This window comes from Procambarus clarkii, chromosome 1, assembly GCF_040958095.1.
Source record: "Procambarus clarkii isolate CNS0578487 chromosome 1, FALCON_Pclarkii_2.0, whole genome shotgun sequence".
Classification (NCBI taxonomy): Eukaryota; Metazoa; Arthropoda; class Malacostraca; order Decapoda; family Cambaridae; genus Procambarus; species Procambarus clarkii.
The window spans coordinates 47,448,358-47,466,754 of NC_091150.1; the positions used below are offsets into that span (position 1 = coordinate 47,448,358).

Here is an 18,397-nt window from a genome sequence, read left to right on the forward strand (position 1 = left end):
GGTACCATAATATCCAAAATTATGGTATTGGGTATTACCATAACCTATACTCCTAACCTATACTTCTTCTCATGGTCATGTTTTTTATTAATAGATTTAAGTATACGCTTTATAAGCCAAGGATTGTTTAGCCTTTTAGTTGTGACTTGTTTCGTTAGCATAGGACAATGGGTGTTATAAAGGCGCAGAGTTTTCTTAAGAAATGTTTGCACTTTTTTTTTATTATTATTATTATTTTCTACCACAGACGTGGCCACACATTTACAATGCTAACCAGCATATATACATTTTCTTCTGTCCTCCATGGACAGGGTTAGAGAAATGTTAAACACAGAGTTCAGGGGTTTATTGAACACTCAACCACAGAAGGTGATTCGGTGCTTTTAAAATGCTAAGCTAACCTACATACGTAAATACATAGATACACAGATTTACGTATGCCCTACATAAAGTGTTTGATGTGTCTTTTACATAGTGTCATTAATGTACATTCACAAAGGTGAAATGTAATTCTGATCAGCTTCCATATATGCTTTATACCCATACATATACATACATATATACACACACATGCATTCACATACATCTGTCTCATTTACTCTGACAGGGTGAGATAGCTGATAAAGAAACTAGTGTGCAGTTAAGCACTTAATCACTGAAGGTGATGAAGGTGCTTTTACAAACTCAGGTTATATAGTTACATCATATATATACATTGAATAAATGATATATTACATGGTCAATCTTGGGTACAAGTCCAATATATCATCAAGTGTTCCAGTACTCATATAGTAATTACAGAGTTCAGCATACCTTAGCCCAGGAGGGCGAAAGTCAGTCAATATGGGACATTCTACAATATAATGTTCAAGAGAGTGCATGTTTTCTCTTTCACACAGTTGACACATTGTGTACTCGACATTTGGGTTTTGAGAAAGCTGCCAGATACGTCTATATCCCAGGCGTATTCTGGCCACTATAACATCACATTGCCGAGTTCTTGTTCTATTAGTCCCATATGTGAATGTCTCCTCACGATATCTATCATAATATTTAATGCTACAACTTTCAGGTCTCTGTGAATTTGTTAGGGCGGTGAGATTTTCATTAGATATTTGTTTAAGTATTCTCTTTGTCACTGCTAATGAAACACCCATATCAATTTCTACCACTGGTTTGTGCAGCCTAAAGTTCATCTCCCTTGTCTCTAGAGGTGGTTTGTTAATGTTGGTTAGGAGAAATGTGGGGTAATGGTCTGTAGTGCTATCGATGATTATCCCTGAAGTAAGTGGAGAGGTTATGTTGGTCCAGATGTGGTCAAAAGCAGAGGCAGTACTGTCAGTGATTATAGTAGGTTTAAATATTAAGGGTATGAGAAAGCAGGAATTCATAGAGTTGAGGAAACTAGCAGCAGGAGGGTTATCAGGCTCGCAGAGGTCAATATTAAAGTCCCCAGAAATTATTAACTGGTTTTGTTCAGTCTGTTCTCTAGTATTAGATTTCTAAGGTTAGAGTTGAATTCAGTCACATCAGTGTTAGGAACTCTGTAGACTGCTCCCACAGTCAGGACAGCCTCGCCACCCTTGACTCTGAAACAAGCAAAGATATACTCTCCACAAGGGTCTCTAGTTTTAATTTTAAGCATGTCAGTTCTTGGTGGTAGTAAAGAGCAGTACCACCACCTCTCTGAGTAGGACGACAGTTGTGAATTGCCGAGTAGTTTGGCATGTTGTAGAGTTGAGTAGTGTTCTCTTTTAACCACGTTTCAGTAAGCACAACACAAGAGAATTTGTTGTCAACTGGTTGAATAACATCATTGTTATTCAACTGGTTGAATAACAACTGGTTGCACTAACATCATCAAAGTGTTTGCTTAGAGATCTTACATTCAAGTTAATTACAGAAACATTGTGATTATGTTAAAACATTATTTACATCATGTGCTGTATAATACCTGCAATTTTGATCATTAAAGTGATGATTTTCATAGATACTAGATAAGAGGTTTATTTCTGGGTCATAGATACTGGATAAGTATCCAAGTTTATATTTATTAAACAGTTTATGAGCTCCGAAGCACTACGAGTTTATTTATATCAACAATAACCCAGAGTAGTGAAGTTTCGAAGATCGATTGTGCATAGTTTAATAAATGCAAAGAAAGCCGCTATACTTGTTTTAAGATGTACAGGTTTCTTAAGAAGATGCATAAATGCTTGATGAATCGTGGCCGGGTTTTGGTAACTCCCAGCACGCAGTGTTCGTCCTAGAGGGCAGCGCAGGAGTTTACAGTTCCATATTCTGCCCATTTATCACATTTCTTGGTGTTGATCCTCAGGTCTTGGTGCTGAATGCGGTCTGTTTCTTGAGCGTCTTTTGTCTTGCCTGTAGAGTGTAGAAGGTCTTAGAGTGTGAGGCGCTCGTCTCTGGGAAGCTGCGCTTACTTCTCCATAGTCTTCTTCTGCCTTCTACTCGAAAGCGAATATGTAAAGGTCTCCTGGACAATGTCTCCTTTCTCCGGTAGACATTGTCACAGTGTTTTGTTCCCGTGTGGCAATATTGTGGTGCAGTTAATTGTTCTCACTCACAGACGCTCTCTCTCTCTCTCTCTCTCTCTCTCTCTCTCTCTCTCTCTCTCTCTCTCTCTCTCTCTCTCTCTCTCTCTCTCTCTCTCTCTCTCTCTCCTCCCCTCTCTCTCTGTCTCTGTCTTTCTCTGTCTCTCTCTGTCTCTCTGTCTCTCTCTCTCTCTCTCTCTCTCTCTCTCTCTCTCTCTCTCTCTCTCTCTCTCTCTCTCTCTCTCTCTCTCTCTCTCTCTCTCTCTCTCTCTCTCTCCTCCCCTCTCTCTCTGTCTCTCTCTCTCTCTCTGTCTCTCTCTGTCTCTCTCTCTCTCCCCCTCTCTCTCTCTCTCTCTCTCTCTCTGTCTCTCTCTCTGTCTCTCTCTCTCTCTCTCTCTCTCTCTCTCTCTCTCTCTCTCTCTCTCTCTCTCTCTCTCTCTCTCTCTTCTCTCTCTCTCTCTCTCTCTCTCTCTGGTCTGGCGTGTGCAGTAACACTCAGTAGGTTAGGGTAATATTAAGATGTATGTCCTACTTGTGACGTATAAGGTTATGACCCCCGCAACACCCACAGTTCGTGCTACCGTCCACACTATGTAAACATCACACTTAAATACCAGAAATATTATTAATGCTATAATTGGTCCCTGGGAGTCGTCTCCTGTGTTACACACAACACGGTCCCCAGCTCTCAGTGCGTAAAAAGTTTTTGTGTCCTGTAAACAGCTCTCATACCAGTTTAGAATGCTGTTCTGAATACTAAACCAGTTTGGGATGTTGTTCACAACGCCAACAGTTTCAAGCGTGGCGTAGTAATTTTGTTTGGATGACACGGAGGCTCGTCTCAGGTACACCCACAGCCTCACAGTTTCTTCATCGGAGCATTTAAGCAATCACATCATTTCGTTATTGGAATTTATTTAGTTCCATCTTGTTGAAAGCCATTTTTTGGCCATGTATCAGGAGGTTATTAGTAGTGTAAGTAACCAAAGACCTTGCTCTGATATTTCATTGAATGGCGAGAAAAAACTGGTGGTTAATAATTGGGTATAAATGTGTGTATTTCCTGCTGTATAATGGTGTACATTATATGTATGACTGGGAGCCGGGTCTTGATGACTTGTAGGAAAAAGCTAGTGTATGGTTATATAAATTAACAAATAGATTTAACTGTTGCTAAGTGTATGTTATTGTACCAGAATGTCATAGAAAACGTTGCAGTGGCCACGACATGCAACCCGTCCCAACAGTGAGCCCGTCCTCACACCACATTCATTACCAGGAGAAGCCACACCCATCCTCAAACCTTCTTGATAGTTTTTTAGATGTTTGTTATGGTTTAAAAGCATGTTACGATTCTAGTAATAGTCTACTTGTAAACTTGCAAGTAAACCTTTGTCGTAAACAGAGATTATTCTCAAGTTATAACTTTATTTTAATATAAATTATTGGTTTAAAACAAAAAGTGTATGCTGAAAACGTTTTCTATGAAGAATTTGGTCGTCTGTAAACAGAATTTACAGGCACATTGAAATAGTTTTCGAATTCCATATTTCACATTATTGTGAAATATGGAATTCGAAACCAAATATGTTTGGTTACAGTAATACACTGTATTACTGTAACCAAACCTAATGAAACCTGACCTAACCATGGATAGAGAATAGATGATAGCACTAATTATGTCAATTCATACCCTTGAGAGGATCTCCTCCCAGACGACAGGTCGTGAGTATATCGCATTATGACGTAAAAATCCCTAACGGACAAAATATGATGAACTATAAATGATCGCGACTCACAAACAACCACGTTTTCTATTCGTGGGTCCATCTGACAAGTTAGGTCAGGTTTTTAAGTTCGGCCAATTAAGTATTTTGTCTCATTTTCGTGACGTTGTCATAATAACTCGAGAGAACGGGCTGGGTGATGCCGGGTAATATAGTTACCTCACTGAGGCCAGAATATCTTGTGGCATCGCCGGGGACAGCAAGCAGGCGGGTTGTCTAAGCCCTCCCCCTCCGCACCTCGCACAGTTATTCCTGAGGATATTTTCCACATGGTTTTTACAGCATAACGCTGCTAAAACTACTGCTATTGATCAGTACGTAACCCCTAGGAGGGGAGGGGGGCACGTTAACTTAGTGAAGAATACGTATAAACGTAAAATATATATTATTGTTGTAACATTATTGTGTGGTGGATGGCTGATTTGTAAGGTAGATGGCTGATTTGTGCGGTGGATGGCTGATTTGTGAGGTGGACGGCTGATTTGTAAGGTAGATGGCTGATTTGTGTGGTGGATGGCTGATTTGTGAGGTGGATGGCTGATTTGTGAGGTGGATGGCTGATTTGTGTGGTGGATGGCTGATTTGTGTGGTGGATGGCTGATTTGTGAGGTGGATGGCTGATTTGTGTGGTGGATGGCTGATTTGTGTGGTGGATGGCTGATTTGTAAGGTAGATGGCTGATTTGTGCGGTGGATGGCTGATTTGTGAGGTGGACGGCTGATTTGTAAGGTAGATGGCTGATTTGTGTGGTGGATGACTGATTTGTAAGGTAGATGGCTGATTTGTGCGGTGGATGGCTGATTTGTGAGGTGGACGGCTGATTTGTAAGGTAGATGGCTGATTTGTGTGGTGGATGGCTGATTTGTAAGGTAGATGGCTGATTTGTGCGGTGGATGGCTGATTTGTGAGGTGGACGGCTGATTTGTAAGGTAGATGGCTGATTTGTGTGGTGGATGGCTGATTTGTGAGGTGGATGGCTGATTTGTAAGGTAGATGGCTGATTTGTGTGGTGAATGGCTGATTTGTGTGGTGGATGGCTGATTTGTAAGGTAGATGGCTGATTTGTGTGGTGAATGGCTGATTTGTAAGTTAGATGGCTGATTTGTGTGGTGAATGGCTGATTTGTGAAGTGGATGGCTGATTTGTGTGGTGGATGGCTGATTTGTGTGGTGGATGGCTGATTTGTGAGGTGGATGACTGATTTGTAAGGTAGATGGCTGATTTGTGTGGTGGACGGCTGATTTGTGAGGTGGATGGCTGATTTGTAAGGTATATGGCTCATTCGTGAGGTGGACGTCTGATTTGTGAGGTGGATGGCTGATTTGTGAGGTGGACGGCTGATTTGTGTGGTGGATGGCTGATTTGTGAAGTGGATGGCTGATTTGTGTGGTGAATGGCTGATTTGTAAGTTAGATGGCTGATTTGTGTGGTGAATGGCTGATTTGTGAAGTGGATGGCTGATTTGTGTGGTGGATGGCTGATTTGTGTGGTGGATGGCTGATTTGTGAGGTGGATGACTGATTTGTAAGGTAGATGGCTGATTTGTGAGGTGGACGGCTGATTTGTGTGGTGGATGGCTGATTTGTAAGGTATATGGCTCATTCGTGAGGTGGACGTCTGATTTGTGAGGTGGATGGCTGATTTGTGAGGTGGACGGCTGATTTGTGTGGTGAACGACTGATTTGTGTGGTGAACGACTGATTTGTGTGGTGGATGGCTTATTTATGAGGTGGTGGTTCTTATGTCAACCTGTCTTCTGCACCACCCACATAGACTTGTTCGACTGAAGCCATAATGTTCAGTTCCTCTTTAGTAAATACTACATCTTGCCCCTCTTTATTGTGGCACAAGTCAGTATTATTTCATCTTGTTCCTCCTAATTTAGACATCATTCAATATTGCTACATCTTTTTTCTCTTTATTTAGGCATCAGTCAGTATTAATGCATTTTTCTCCTCTTGATTTATTTAATAGTCATTATATCTTCATCTTGCTCCTCTTCAATTAGGCACCAGTCAATATTACTGCATCTTGCTCCTCCTTTTTTGGCACTAGTCAATATTTTTACACCATACTCCTCTTTATTTATACACAAGTCAGTATTTCTTTTACTGCTTCTCTTCATTTATTCAATAGCCATGATTACTTAGTTATGGGATAATGGGTATAAATTGGATAAGTTTAGATTTAGGAAAGACTTGGGTAAATACTGGTTCGGTAACAGGGGTGTTGATTTGTGGACCCAGTTACTGCGTAACGTGTTGGAGGTGGGGTCCCTTAATTGTTTCAAGCGTGGGTTGGACATGTATATGAGTGGGATTAGATGGTTATAAATAGGAGCTGCCTTGTATAGGCCAATAGGCCTTCTGCAGTTACCTTTATTCATATGTTCTTATGGCTGATTTGTGGGGTGGATGGCTGACTTGTGTGGTGGACGGCTGATTTGTGTGGTGGACAGCTGATTTGTGTAGTGGACGGCTTATTTGTGTGGTGGACGGCTTATTTGTGTGGTGGACAGCTGATTTGTGTGGTGGACAGCTGATTTGTGTGGTGGCCTATTGATTCGTGAGGTGGACAGCTGATTTGTGTAGTGGACGGCTTATTTGTGTAGTGGACGGCTTATTTGTAAGGTGGACGACTGATTTGTGTAGTGGACGGCTTATTTGTGTGGTGGACGGCTTATTTGTGTGGTGGACAGCTGATTTGTGTAGTGGACGGCTTATTTGTGTGGTGGACGGCTGATTTGTAAGGTGGACGACTGATTTGTGTGGAAGACGGTTCATTTGTGTGGCGGATGGCTGATGTGGGAGGTGGTTGGCGGATTTGTGTTGTGGACTACTGATTTGTGAGGTGGATGGCTGATTTGTGTGGTCGATGGTTGATTTGTGAGGTGGATGGCTGATTTGTGAGGTGGACGGTTGATTTGTGAGGTGGACGGTTGATTTGTGAGGTGGACGACTGATTTGTGAGGTGGACGGGTGATTTGTGTGGTGGACGGGTGATTTGTAAGGTGGACGGGTGATTTGTGAGGTGGACGGGTGATTTGTGTGGTGGATGGCTGATTTGTGTGGTTGATGGCTGATTTGTGAGGTGGATGGCTAATTTGTGAGGTGGACGGTTGATTTGTGTGGTGGACGGCTGATTTGTGAGGTGGACGGCTGATTTGTGAGGTGGATGGCTGATATGTGAGGTGGATGGCTGATTTGTGTGGTGGATGGCTGATTTGTGTGGTGGATGGCTGATTTGTGTGGTGGATAGCTGATTTGTGTGGTGGATGGCTGAATTGTGTGGTGGATGGCAGATATGTGAGGTGGATGGCTGATTTGTGTGGTGGATGGCTGAATTGTGTGGTGGATGGCAGATATGTGAGGTGGATGGCTGATTTGTGTGGTGGATGGCTGATTTGTATGTACTACATACAAATCACTTCCGTGCTTCAGGGATGGTACCACCTGGCCAGGTGTGTTATGGCCACATATAAAACAATTTGGGTAGAACGTTTTGCAAGTCATATGTGTCTTACATTTGCTCGTGCAATTAAGGTCATTGCATGAGAGTGATTTTAGCTATGATGGCAGTTGTATGTGTAGGTTGGGGAAGGAGTATAGCCAAAGAAGTCAACAGAATTAAAATAATATTACAGTGACACCTTGATTTTCGATTGACCTAACTTACTATATTTTCAAATTACGATGTAAATTTGGTTGGAAAATGAGACTCAACTAATGATAGTGTCGTCGACTAATGATCTTCGTTGATATGGGTTCGGGTCGACTGAGAGCATGATTCCTGGTACCATGGACCGACCTGCCTCAGTTTACCAGAGCCGCCTGCTTAGTGACAATCACTTACGTCCTCTAATTACTCAACACAAAGCTGCTATTAGGACAATATCCAACTCTGGCCCCAGGCATCACTCGGTACCCCTACTCAAATCTCTGAATATGTTAGACATTAAGTCACTGCACATTCTCTCATGTGTATTATACATATATAAAACGCTAAACTATAATGCCAATCCTAATCTCAAAAGCTTCATAAAAGGATGTAACAGAACCCATGAGCACCACACCAGAAATAAATACAGTTTTGATATTCCTAGAGTACGACTTAATCAAACTAGAAATGCTCTACAAATCAAGGGGCCCAGAATGTGGAATGACCTTCCCAACCATGTTAAAGACTGTACCTCTCTCAACCAGTTTAAGTTAAAAACGAAGCTATACCTAATAAATTCCCTGTAACCTACCTTACCCTTCTATTGTCAACCAATGTCTGTTTTTTTTAAAGAGCGCTGTTTGTCGACATAATTGTATTTGTGCTGCTTTTTCATCTATGTTTTCATTTCTTGTTTTCATTCTACTCATTATGCTCAATTAGTATTAAGCTTGTCATTTAAGTTTATCATGCACGAAACGCTTTGCGTAATAGTGGCTTTAGGCATTGTTTGTACTAGCTCTACCTATAAGTCAACCATTCTTTGTAAAAATTTATTGTATGTATGTACCTTACCTAAATAAACATTTTATTTTATTTTTTATTTTATTTTTTTTGTATGAAATTCCATTAATTTTGGGTATTTTTGTTTTTCGAACATAAAAGTAATTATTATATATCACACCATGGGTCCCAAGAAAGTCAGTGGTAAGGTTCAATCTAAGAAAACACATGTCAAAACACAGCACATCCAAAAAATTGGGAAAAAGAAAAAGTGTCTAAAAGATTCGTTCAGTGGATGTCAGGTAGGCTGCTCCATTTTCTAAAAAAGAAAAATTAAAAGATAAAAAAATTGAAAAAATGTAAAAAAAAGAAAAAATGTCTAAAAGATTCATTCAATGGATGTCACATAGGCTGCTCCATTTTCTATAAAAAAAATGAAAAATAAAAATAAATGAACAAATTTGAAAAAAGAAAAATTATCACTGCTTGATGTTATAATGGAAGGGACTCCCCTTCCAAACACTAACACCTCTCGGCCTCCCCCTCCTCACAGTCTTCCATACACCAACAAGTGTCATCAATAATGGTAAGCAATAACTTGTACATACTTTAATACTAAAGATTTGGATGAATTACGTATAAAATTTTCTTTGAAATTAATTTTTTGGGGAGTGTGGAACGGATTAATTCAATTCCCATTATTTTTATAGGAAAATTCATTTCGACTTACGATATTTCAACTTACGATACATTTCTGGGAACGGATTACCATCGTAAGTCAAGGCCCCACTGTACATAGAAGAATAGTAGCAGAGCCGCCCATCTTCCTAAGGTTCCCCCAACGTCAAGAAAATGGTAAATTTAAAGTGTCCTCTCCTAACCTACCAGAGGACCCAAAACAGAAAATGGAACATTACATCACTTTTGCGAGCCGCTTCCATTTTCTAGTATGACAATTTTTGGCCTTGGGTAACACATACGAGCGAAAAGCGACTTTTTTTTTTTATGAAGACAGGTTAAGCAGAGACCAATACAGTATGTCCACTTGGGATGGCAGTGTAACAGAAACTTCTTTCTCTTGCAAATAATCGTGGTCTTTTTCTGATTTTCTGATATTCCGTGCTAAACTTTCTACTCAAATTTAAATTTGAGTCTCGCCAGGATTTAACCCTCAAACCGCTAGGGGCCCAAATGGAATTCACACCCACAGGCGCAACAAAAAAAAAAATCCAAAAAATTCTTTCGTCTTATAGAAGTGTTCATTTTTGTTCCCTGATCACGGACAAAATAACAAAAAAATCGTAGGTGGCATATTTTAGCCGCAATAGAGTAGGGAAGTGTGGCAAAAAAGGGGCGTTGGCAGAGCCTTCGCCAGACGAGGTCTACTCCGCCCGAGCTGTCAGACGGCAGTTGCCACAAATATATTATTACCTAATTATTTCAATGTCTCTGATTGATTTTTTCTTAGTTTTTTGCAGTAATATTATTCCATACAGTGAATTGTGGTATATTTATATTATAAAATGTGTGAACCATTGCTGTACTCAAAATTATGGTGTGCATATTAGTGATTCAATTATTATGTTCATAAAACAATAAACAAATAGTTTTGCTGTTGTTACACTATATACACAGGTTATATATAAGTATTTGCATGTTTTGTACACCATAACGAACTACTAAGTTGGTCTTGTGAGTCAAAAAGCAACGAGGAGTGACCGCCAAACACCAGCCAGCCACTAAATGGCTGGCTGGTGTTTATAGTACCAAATAAATAGTGGTAAATAAATGGTAAATAGTGGTAAATCCTCGCACACAAGTACACCAGGGGGTTTGGTGTTGGCGCGAACACCACCACGAGCACCAAGACCACGGCTACGTCGTCTGCTGCTGCTGCTGGAGCTGTGTGAGGGTATGCTAGGTGCTGAGGCAGATTTATGTACTGTAGGCCTACCACGAACACCTCATGTTGAGGGGCCACTGTCGTTGTTGTCCACATGCTGTGAGAAATGCTGCCACCTGCTGTGGCGTGTTGCTGAGGCAGCAAAACTCCGCCTGGTAACACCACCGCTGCTCGTACTCGGGTCGTCCACACTACTCGTATCGGAGCCAATGTCACTGAAGCCCGAGAAAGATTCGTCACATGTACTGTCACTGAATAAACTACTAGCGTCTGGGGACATACATGATGGTGGTGATGATAACGGTGTTGACCCAGGGTGGCGAGGCAGGCCAGGCGAGGCACGTGTACCATACACGCTCGCCACATCTTCCAATTCCATCTCAACCTCACTCGTATCAGATCTCTGAGTAAGGTCTTTCTCTGGATCATAGTCTAGGTCATCATCCATACCACCGTCATCATACAAAATATCTCGTATTTTCTCCTCAGAGAGTCGTTTTCCATGACCCCGGGTAACCATGGAGTGGGAGCTCGTAGAGGATGCGTCAGACATGGTTGCTGCTTTGAAACCGAGGCTCCCTACGGCCACGGGGCATACTGGGATTTTTTTTCAAGATGGCGGTCGATCACTGGGGCCCCCAGCCATCCATACCATAGCCGCGTCACCGTGCGCCAGTTTTGAATGGAACGTGAAAAATAAAAATACCCGGAAGCTCGTTGCGCAAACCAGACGTGGGCCTGCAGGCGCATTGCGCAGTTTAAGGGTTAAGGCCACCACAATAGTTTACTGGCGAACCAACATGCTGGAGAACACTTCAAGTGTGTTTAGATAGACAAAATTTATCGCATAATGCATATAAGTAAAATAAATTATTCTTTACTCTAATAAACTTTACCTTCCACAGCCCCAGAACCTAGTCATGATGGGTGACTCTCCTGATGCAGGTGTGAAGTTGGTGGACTTCGGGTTGTCGCGGGTTATTGCTCCGGGAGCAGAAATCAAACAAATCATGGGCACTCCAGACTATGTAGGTGAGTACTGCGAAACTAAAGTTTCGTGCTGTTAAATTTTTGTTATTTTATCCATATTCAACTTTACATAATTAATGCTTGTCATGTATGGGAGTAAGATCGGAAAGAAAATAAACAAATTGCATCCAAAAGAAACAAATTGCACCCATCCTTCTAAAATTTCATCCCACTAGAGGTCAAAATAGCCTCTGATCAGACCTCTGATCTGGGGTCCCTGACAGATCGGGCCCCTCAGCTGTCGGGCACCCGACCGCTGAGTGGACAGCGCTTCGGATTCGTAGTCCTAAAGTTCCAGGTTCGATCCCCGGTGGAGGTGGAGACAAATGGGCAAAAATTTTCTTTCACCCTAATGCCTCTGTTCACCTAGCAGTAAATAGGTATCTGGGAGTTAGACAGCTGCTACAGGCTGCTTTTTGTGGTGTATAACAAAAAGGAGGCCTGGTCGAGGACTGGGCCGTGGGGATGCTAAGCCCCGAAATCATCTCAAGATAACCCCTCATCTGCCCAAGTGTAAAATGTGAGAGGAATGTTATCAGAAACAGAAGAAGTTTTAATTGGGAAAAGCTTTCAGAAATGTTACATTTGATGTGTTAGATTTATGTGAGACAAAGATACAAATAAATAATAATAAAGAAATAAAAGGAGTATTGCAGTGCAGATGCTTGCTGTGCTCTCCATTCAAAGCTGTTTTACAGTCCACATAGACCCTCAGATGATGTAGAACACCACCTACAGGGAGCTAATTACATGGAGACCAAGTTTGTCATAACACATCGACAGTAACAACTCAATCAACTCATTAAATCACAAACAAAATGTCAAACAAACATTTCCTGCTGTGATGAAACTTGCATCTGGCAGCAGTGCCTGCTGCCAGATGCAAGTTCCAGTTACAGTATATTATTCATACCCATACTCAGCTAACCATGAATCCCAAAAGCAAGTTTGTGCAGGGTAAAAAGAACCCCAAATTTCCAAGCAAGGCACCCATCTAGTACAACACCGATAGCCATCGTTTCTCACCCTCTGGAGTCAGTGGCGGCATTGCTCTCCCCTCAACACCATCACCGAGCCAGGGGAATGTGTCCTCACAGACATCTGCAAATTCCTCACTAGCATCCCATTTCGTGCGCTTCAAACATGCTGTTGGTCCTTCACTGGAATTCCCTAACTGGAGTGAGAATCAGTGGTTCAATAAGCTATGTCTGGTCTTTGAGGATCAAATTACAATCATTCAAGGGGCCTTCAACATGATGAACAAACCAACTGTGCGGATCTTCAACTACAGCAACAAGAAATAACCCTTCTCTGTGAGGAGGTTAAAGCCAGTCAACCGAACCAACAACTACAGCTTTAAATAAACTGTTTCTGTGAGGAAATTGCGCATCTGAAAACCAATGATTCCATCAAAAAACAAGAGGAAGCGGTAGAAAAATGAATGTGCAATCAGTATTATAACCACCCAACAATCTATCTCCCAGGATGAACAAGACCAGCAAAAGTTACTGGACTCTGTTAATTTTGTATTTTAATTTTGCCCCAAGGGGCGAGTTTATTAGGCAGCGCCACTCAACCTGTGAGTGAACTGCCATAGCAGCATGTACAACACCCCGCCCCCCAATAGAAAGAAAACCCGCTAGGTTGTTCATCTTGTCACTTGTACCCAGACACAGCTGGGACTTGCTTAACTGTCTCAAGTGAACAGCTTCTCAAACAAGAAGATTAACATTTCTCGCCCCTTAAAATCTTGCGTTATCTTGCAGTTGCAAAATGGAGGAATTTTTTAAAAGATTTTAGGAAGATTTAGGAAGATTTTAGGAAGATTTCCGTAATTGTATATTTGACTGTACAGTACTTTATCTATATTTGACAAATGGGATTTTCCTGACTCTAACAATGTGGGGTTCATTATTCTACACATATTTCTAATGCCTCTTAGATGTTCACACTCTCAGGTAGTGGTCAAGGCAGTGTCCATCACTTTCACCACACATTCTGCAACTCCGCTGCTCAACTGTTTATTGTTTCCATCCTGAATCTCCATGGATATTTGTATCCAAGGCCGATTCTTGCTATTACTGATTCCCTCCCACAGCCACCTTCTCTTCGTCCATAATGATTGGGATTGCCAGCTGTAACCATATTGTACCAGCATACAGATTCACTGATGTGTTCCTCAGTTACCTTGTCACGGTGATATTACCTGATAATACGTCTAATTTGTAGAAGAGTCTTGGGTATGAAGTATTCAATATGGTCTCCTTCAGCAGCCAGCACATCTGCTTGTTCATTTTCACAGATTCCAACATGAGAAGGGATCCATAGAAATTTAACGACTCTTCCCAGATTGGTTAGTACTCTCATAGCTTTCTTGATTTCAGCGACTATCGCAGGATTTTCTGCCTGATTTTTACTAAGGCTTTGTAGTGCTGCTGTTGAATCAGTGCAGATCACTGCACCGTTAGTGTTTCGCTCAAGGAATCTTAACGCCATAACAATGGCAGTTAGCACTGCTTGCGTTGAAGAGACATAGTTCTCAATACAGTACGTGCTTTTTCTTCATTTTCGTGTTGAAAGGCATTATTCCTAATTAGTGTATGATGCATCAGCCCTGCCATTGACATTATTAAATGACCCATCAGTGTAGAGTTGATCTAATTAATTTCCAACTTCTTTATAAATTTTCTCAAGATACTTATACCTCATTTCTTGTGGTATCATGTTGGACTTTTTCGTTGTCATTTCATTGATAATAATCCTGCATGGGTCAAACTCCCAGGGAGGTAACTTCTCTACAGGCATGAGCTCACAGGCTTACTCAAACAGGTGATGTTCTTTGAGGTAATAGACTGATCTGTGATGCCACTTTTTGCTTCTCCTGTTTCCTCCTGTAAGAAGCAAAGTTTTTTCTTGGCAATATCATTGTAATGGGGATCGCTGGCTATCTTAATTGCAAGCTTAGCTTTCAGTTCCTCAATTCTCCTTTTGACACTGGAGAGGGACAACTCCTTTCCTAGATTAAATGTTTTAGCATTTCTTGGGACTCCAAGAATGATTGTCATGACTTCATTTTGTATGCTTTCAAGATTTTTCATATCGCTTTGGGAATAAGTGCACAAAACTGATGCAGCATAGTCTATGACGGAGCACACATAGGCTGTGTTCATCATTTTAAGTATGGCAATAAAGGCCCAATGCCCATTCCAAGTCATGGCTTTCAATGCCCTGAGTCAACTTTTACATATTCCTATGAGTTGGTTGAGCTCCTCTTTCTTCCCCTTGTTAGAGCCGACAGTGACGCCAAGGTACCAATATTGGCCAACCCATTCAAGTATTTCACCATTAATTTATTTATATATTTATTTATTTATTTATTTATATACAAGAAGGTACATTGGGTTTATGAGAGCACATTGCATTGATGTTTTTACATTCTTGTAAAGCCACTAACATGCAAAGCATTTCAGGCAGGTCCTTAATCTAACATAACATTAAGTAGGTAATTTGTAGCAAAATTTAAAAATGTTAACAGATACATTGTAAGAAAATTTGAAGAAAATTAGTAGGTACATTATAGTAAAGTTTGAGGATTATCAACAGGTACATTGTAGCATAATTTGAGGATTATTTCTAAGTACATTGTAATCAAATTTGTGTTCAACATAACAACCATGATATAAGATGATAGCAGTGAATACAATGGTGAGGTTGTGTGGTTTAGGTACATATTTTTGGGGAGTGAGTAGCACAAAATATGGTGCGAGTTTGAAGCACTAGGTAGGAAACTATGAGGATGAAATTAGGTACTTTTCGGTTTTACATACTTTTGAATAAGGTGTAGGTTAGACAGCTTTTTAATTCGTTAGGGGAGTGAGTTCCATAGACTAGGTCCCTTGATTTGCATAGAGTAAACACACAAATTTGGTTTGACTCTGGGGACATTAAAGATATATTTATTTCTGGTGTGGTGATTATGGGTTCTATTACAAGTGTCAACAAAGAGTTTCAGATCAGGATTTGCATTTAGGAACAAGGTAATTTGTAGTTCTTCATTTTCTCCCCAGTTGTGATAAGAATATGCTTTTGTCTTCTTTGTTACCTTGAGGTTACCTTGAGGTGATTCCGGGACTTAGCGACCCCACGACCCGGTCGTCGACCAGGCCTCCTGGTTGCTGGACTGGTCAACCAGGCTGTTGGATGCAGCTTCTCGCAGCCTGACGTATGAGTCACAGCCTGGATGATCAGGTATCCTTTGGAGGTGTTTGTCAAGTTCTCTCTTGAACACTACGAGAGGTCGGTCAGTTATGCCCCTTATGTGTAGCGGAAGCGTGTTGAACAGTCTCGGGCCTCTGACGTTGATAGAGTTTTCTCTCAGAGTATCTGTTGCACCTCTGCTCTTCAACAGGGGTATTCTGCACATCCTGCCATGCCTTCTGGTCTCATGTGATGTTATTTCTGTGTGCAGGTTTGGGACCAGCCCCTCTACTATTTTCCATGTGTAAATTATTATGTATCTCTCCCGCCTGCGCTCAAGAGAATACAGATTTAGGCGCTTTAATCCATCCCAATAGTTTAGATGTTTTACTGAGTGGATTCTAGCAGTAAAAGATCTCTGCACGCTCTCCAGGTCAGCAATTTCTCCAGCTTTGAAAGAGGCTGTCAATGTGCAGCAGTATTCCACTCTAGAGAGCACTAGCGTCTTGAAAATTATCATCATCGGTATAGCATCTCTAGTGTGAAAGGTTCTTGTTATCCAACCTGTCATTTTTCTTGCAGTTGTGAAGGCTACTTTATTGTGTTCTTTAAATGTAAGGTCTTCCAACATCAGTACACCAAATCCTTTACATTGCCTTTCCGTTCTATGTTACGATTTGACTGAGTTTTGTATGTGGTTTCCGTTTTTATATTGTCATTTTTTCCGTAGCGCATGAGCTGAAACTTGTCTTCGTTAAACACCATGTTATTTTCTGTAGCCCATAGAAAGACCTGATTGACATCTGATTGGAGGTTTGCCATGTCCTCTATGTTGTCTACTCTCATGAAAATCCTAGTGTCATCTGCAAAGGAGGATACAGTACTATAGGTTGTGTCCTTGTCTATGTCCGATATGAGGATAAGAAAAAGTACTGGAGCAAGCACAGTACCCTGGGGAACTGAGCTCTTTACGGTTGATGGTCCGGATTTTGTTTTGTTGACTATTATACATTGGGTTCTATTAGCCAGGAAATTGTAGATCCATCGGCCTATTTTTCCGGTAATTCCTTTTGAACGCATTTTATGTGCAATAACACCATGGTCACATTTGTCAAAAGCTTTTGCAAAATCTGTGTAAATTACATCAGCATTTTGTTTGTCTTCCATGGCATCTAGTGCCATGTCATAGTAGTTCAGCAACTGTGATAGGCAAGAGCGCCCTGTTCTGAAACCATGTTGTCCGGGGTTATGGAGATGCTGTGATTCCATGTATTTTGTGATCTTACTTCTTAGAACTCTCTCAAAGATTTTTATGATGTGCGATGTTAGTGCTATCGGTCTGTAATTTTTTGCCTCTGCCTTATTTCTTCCTTTATGGAGCAGTGCTATCTGCTGTTTTAATATGTCAGGGATAACACCAGTATCTAAGCTTTGTCTCCAAAGAATGTGAAGAGCCTACGATATCATTTTTTTACAGTTCTAGATGAATATGGAGTTCCAAGAGTCAGGGTCTGGTGCAGAGTGCATAGGCATACTATTTATGGCTTCTTCAAAATCCAGTGGGGATAGGGTGACATCTGATATATGATTTGATGTTGGTATCATATCCATGAAAAATTCATTTGGGTTATCAATTTTCAGTGTGTTTAGTGGCTCGCTGAAAACAGAGTCGTACTATAGCTCTGCTGTTCAACAAATCCCTTGAGTGTCATACCTTCCCTGATATCCTTAAAAAAGCAAGAGTAACGCCAATTCATAAAGGAGGTAATCTGGCAAACATAAACAATTATAGACCAATATCAAACCTACCCATACTATCAAAAATATTTGAAAAAATTATCTACAAACAGCTCTATTCCTATCTCATAAAATTCGACATTCTTAGCCCCTGTCAGTTTGGCTTCTGCTCCCAAAAGAGTACCAACAATGCAATTATTAGTCTCCTTGATATAATTTACTCAGCCCTTGACAAAAATGAGTTTCTGATTGGACTCTTCATTGACCTGAGAAAGGCCTTTGATATTGTTAATCACAATTACCTCTTATGTAAACTCCATCATTATGGAATCCGAGGCCATGCACTGGACTATATTCAATCCTATCTTAGCGATAGACACCAATGTGTAGCCATCAATAATATAACCTCTCCCACTCTACCAATAACTATTGGAGTGCCACAGGGCAGCATCTTGGGACCTCTCCTATTTCTTATATACATCAATGATCTGCCTAATGTCTCTAACATTCTGAAACCTATTTTGTTTGCTGATGATACTACCCTCATCTACTCTTAACCCCAACCCACATACACTAAATAATGTTGTTAATAATGAACTAAAAAAAGTCCATTTGTGGATGTCAACCAACAAACTAACACTTAACATAGAAAAGACCTACTACATCTTATTTGGAAGCAAATCTACAAATGCAATTCAGCTTCAGATAGACAATGTAAACATTAGCAATAAAAATGATGGAAAGTTTCT

General features: G+C 40.8%; 1 protein-coding gene across 1 annotated transcript in view; it reads left to right on the forward strand.

Annotated features, from left to right (window-relative positions):
- LOC123773024 (uncharacterized) overlaps positions 1–18,397 on the forward strand; it is a 204,794-nt gene that overhangs the window by 131,316 nt on the left and 55,081 nt on the right. Inside the window, exon 4 of the mRNA XM_045766555.2 lies at positions 11,591–11,717. Coding sequence (XP_045622511.2) covers positions 11,591–11,717 — 127 coding nt within the window. The remainder of the gene's footprint in view (positions 1–11,590; positions 11,718–18,397) is intronic.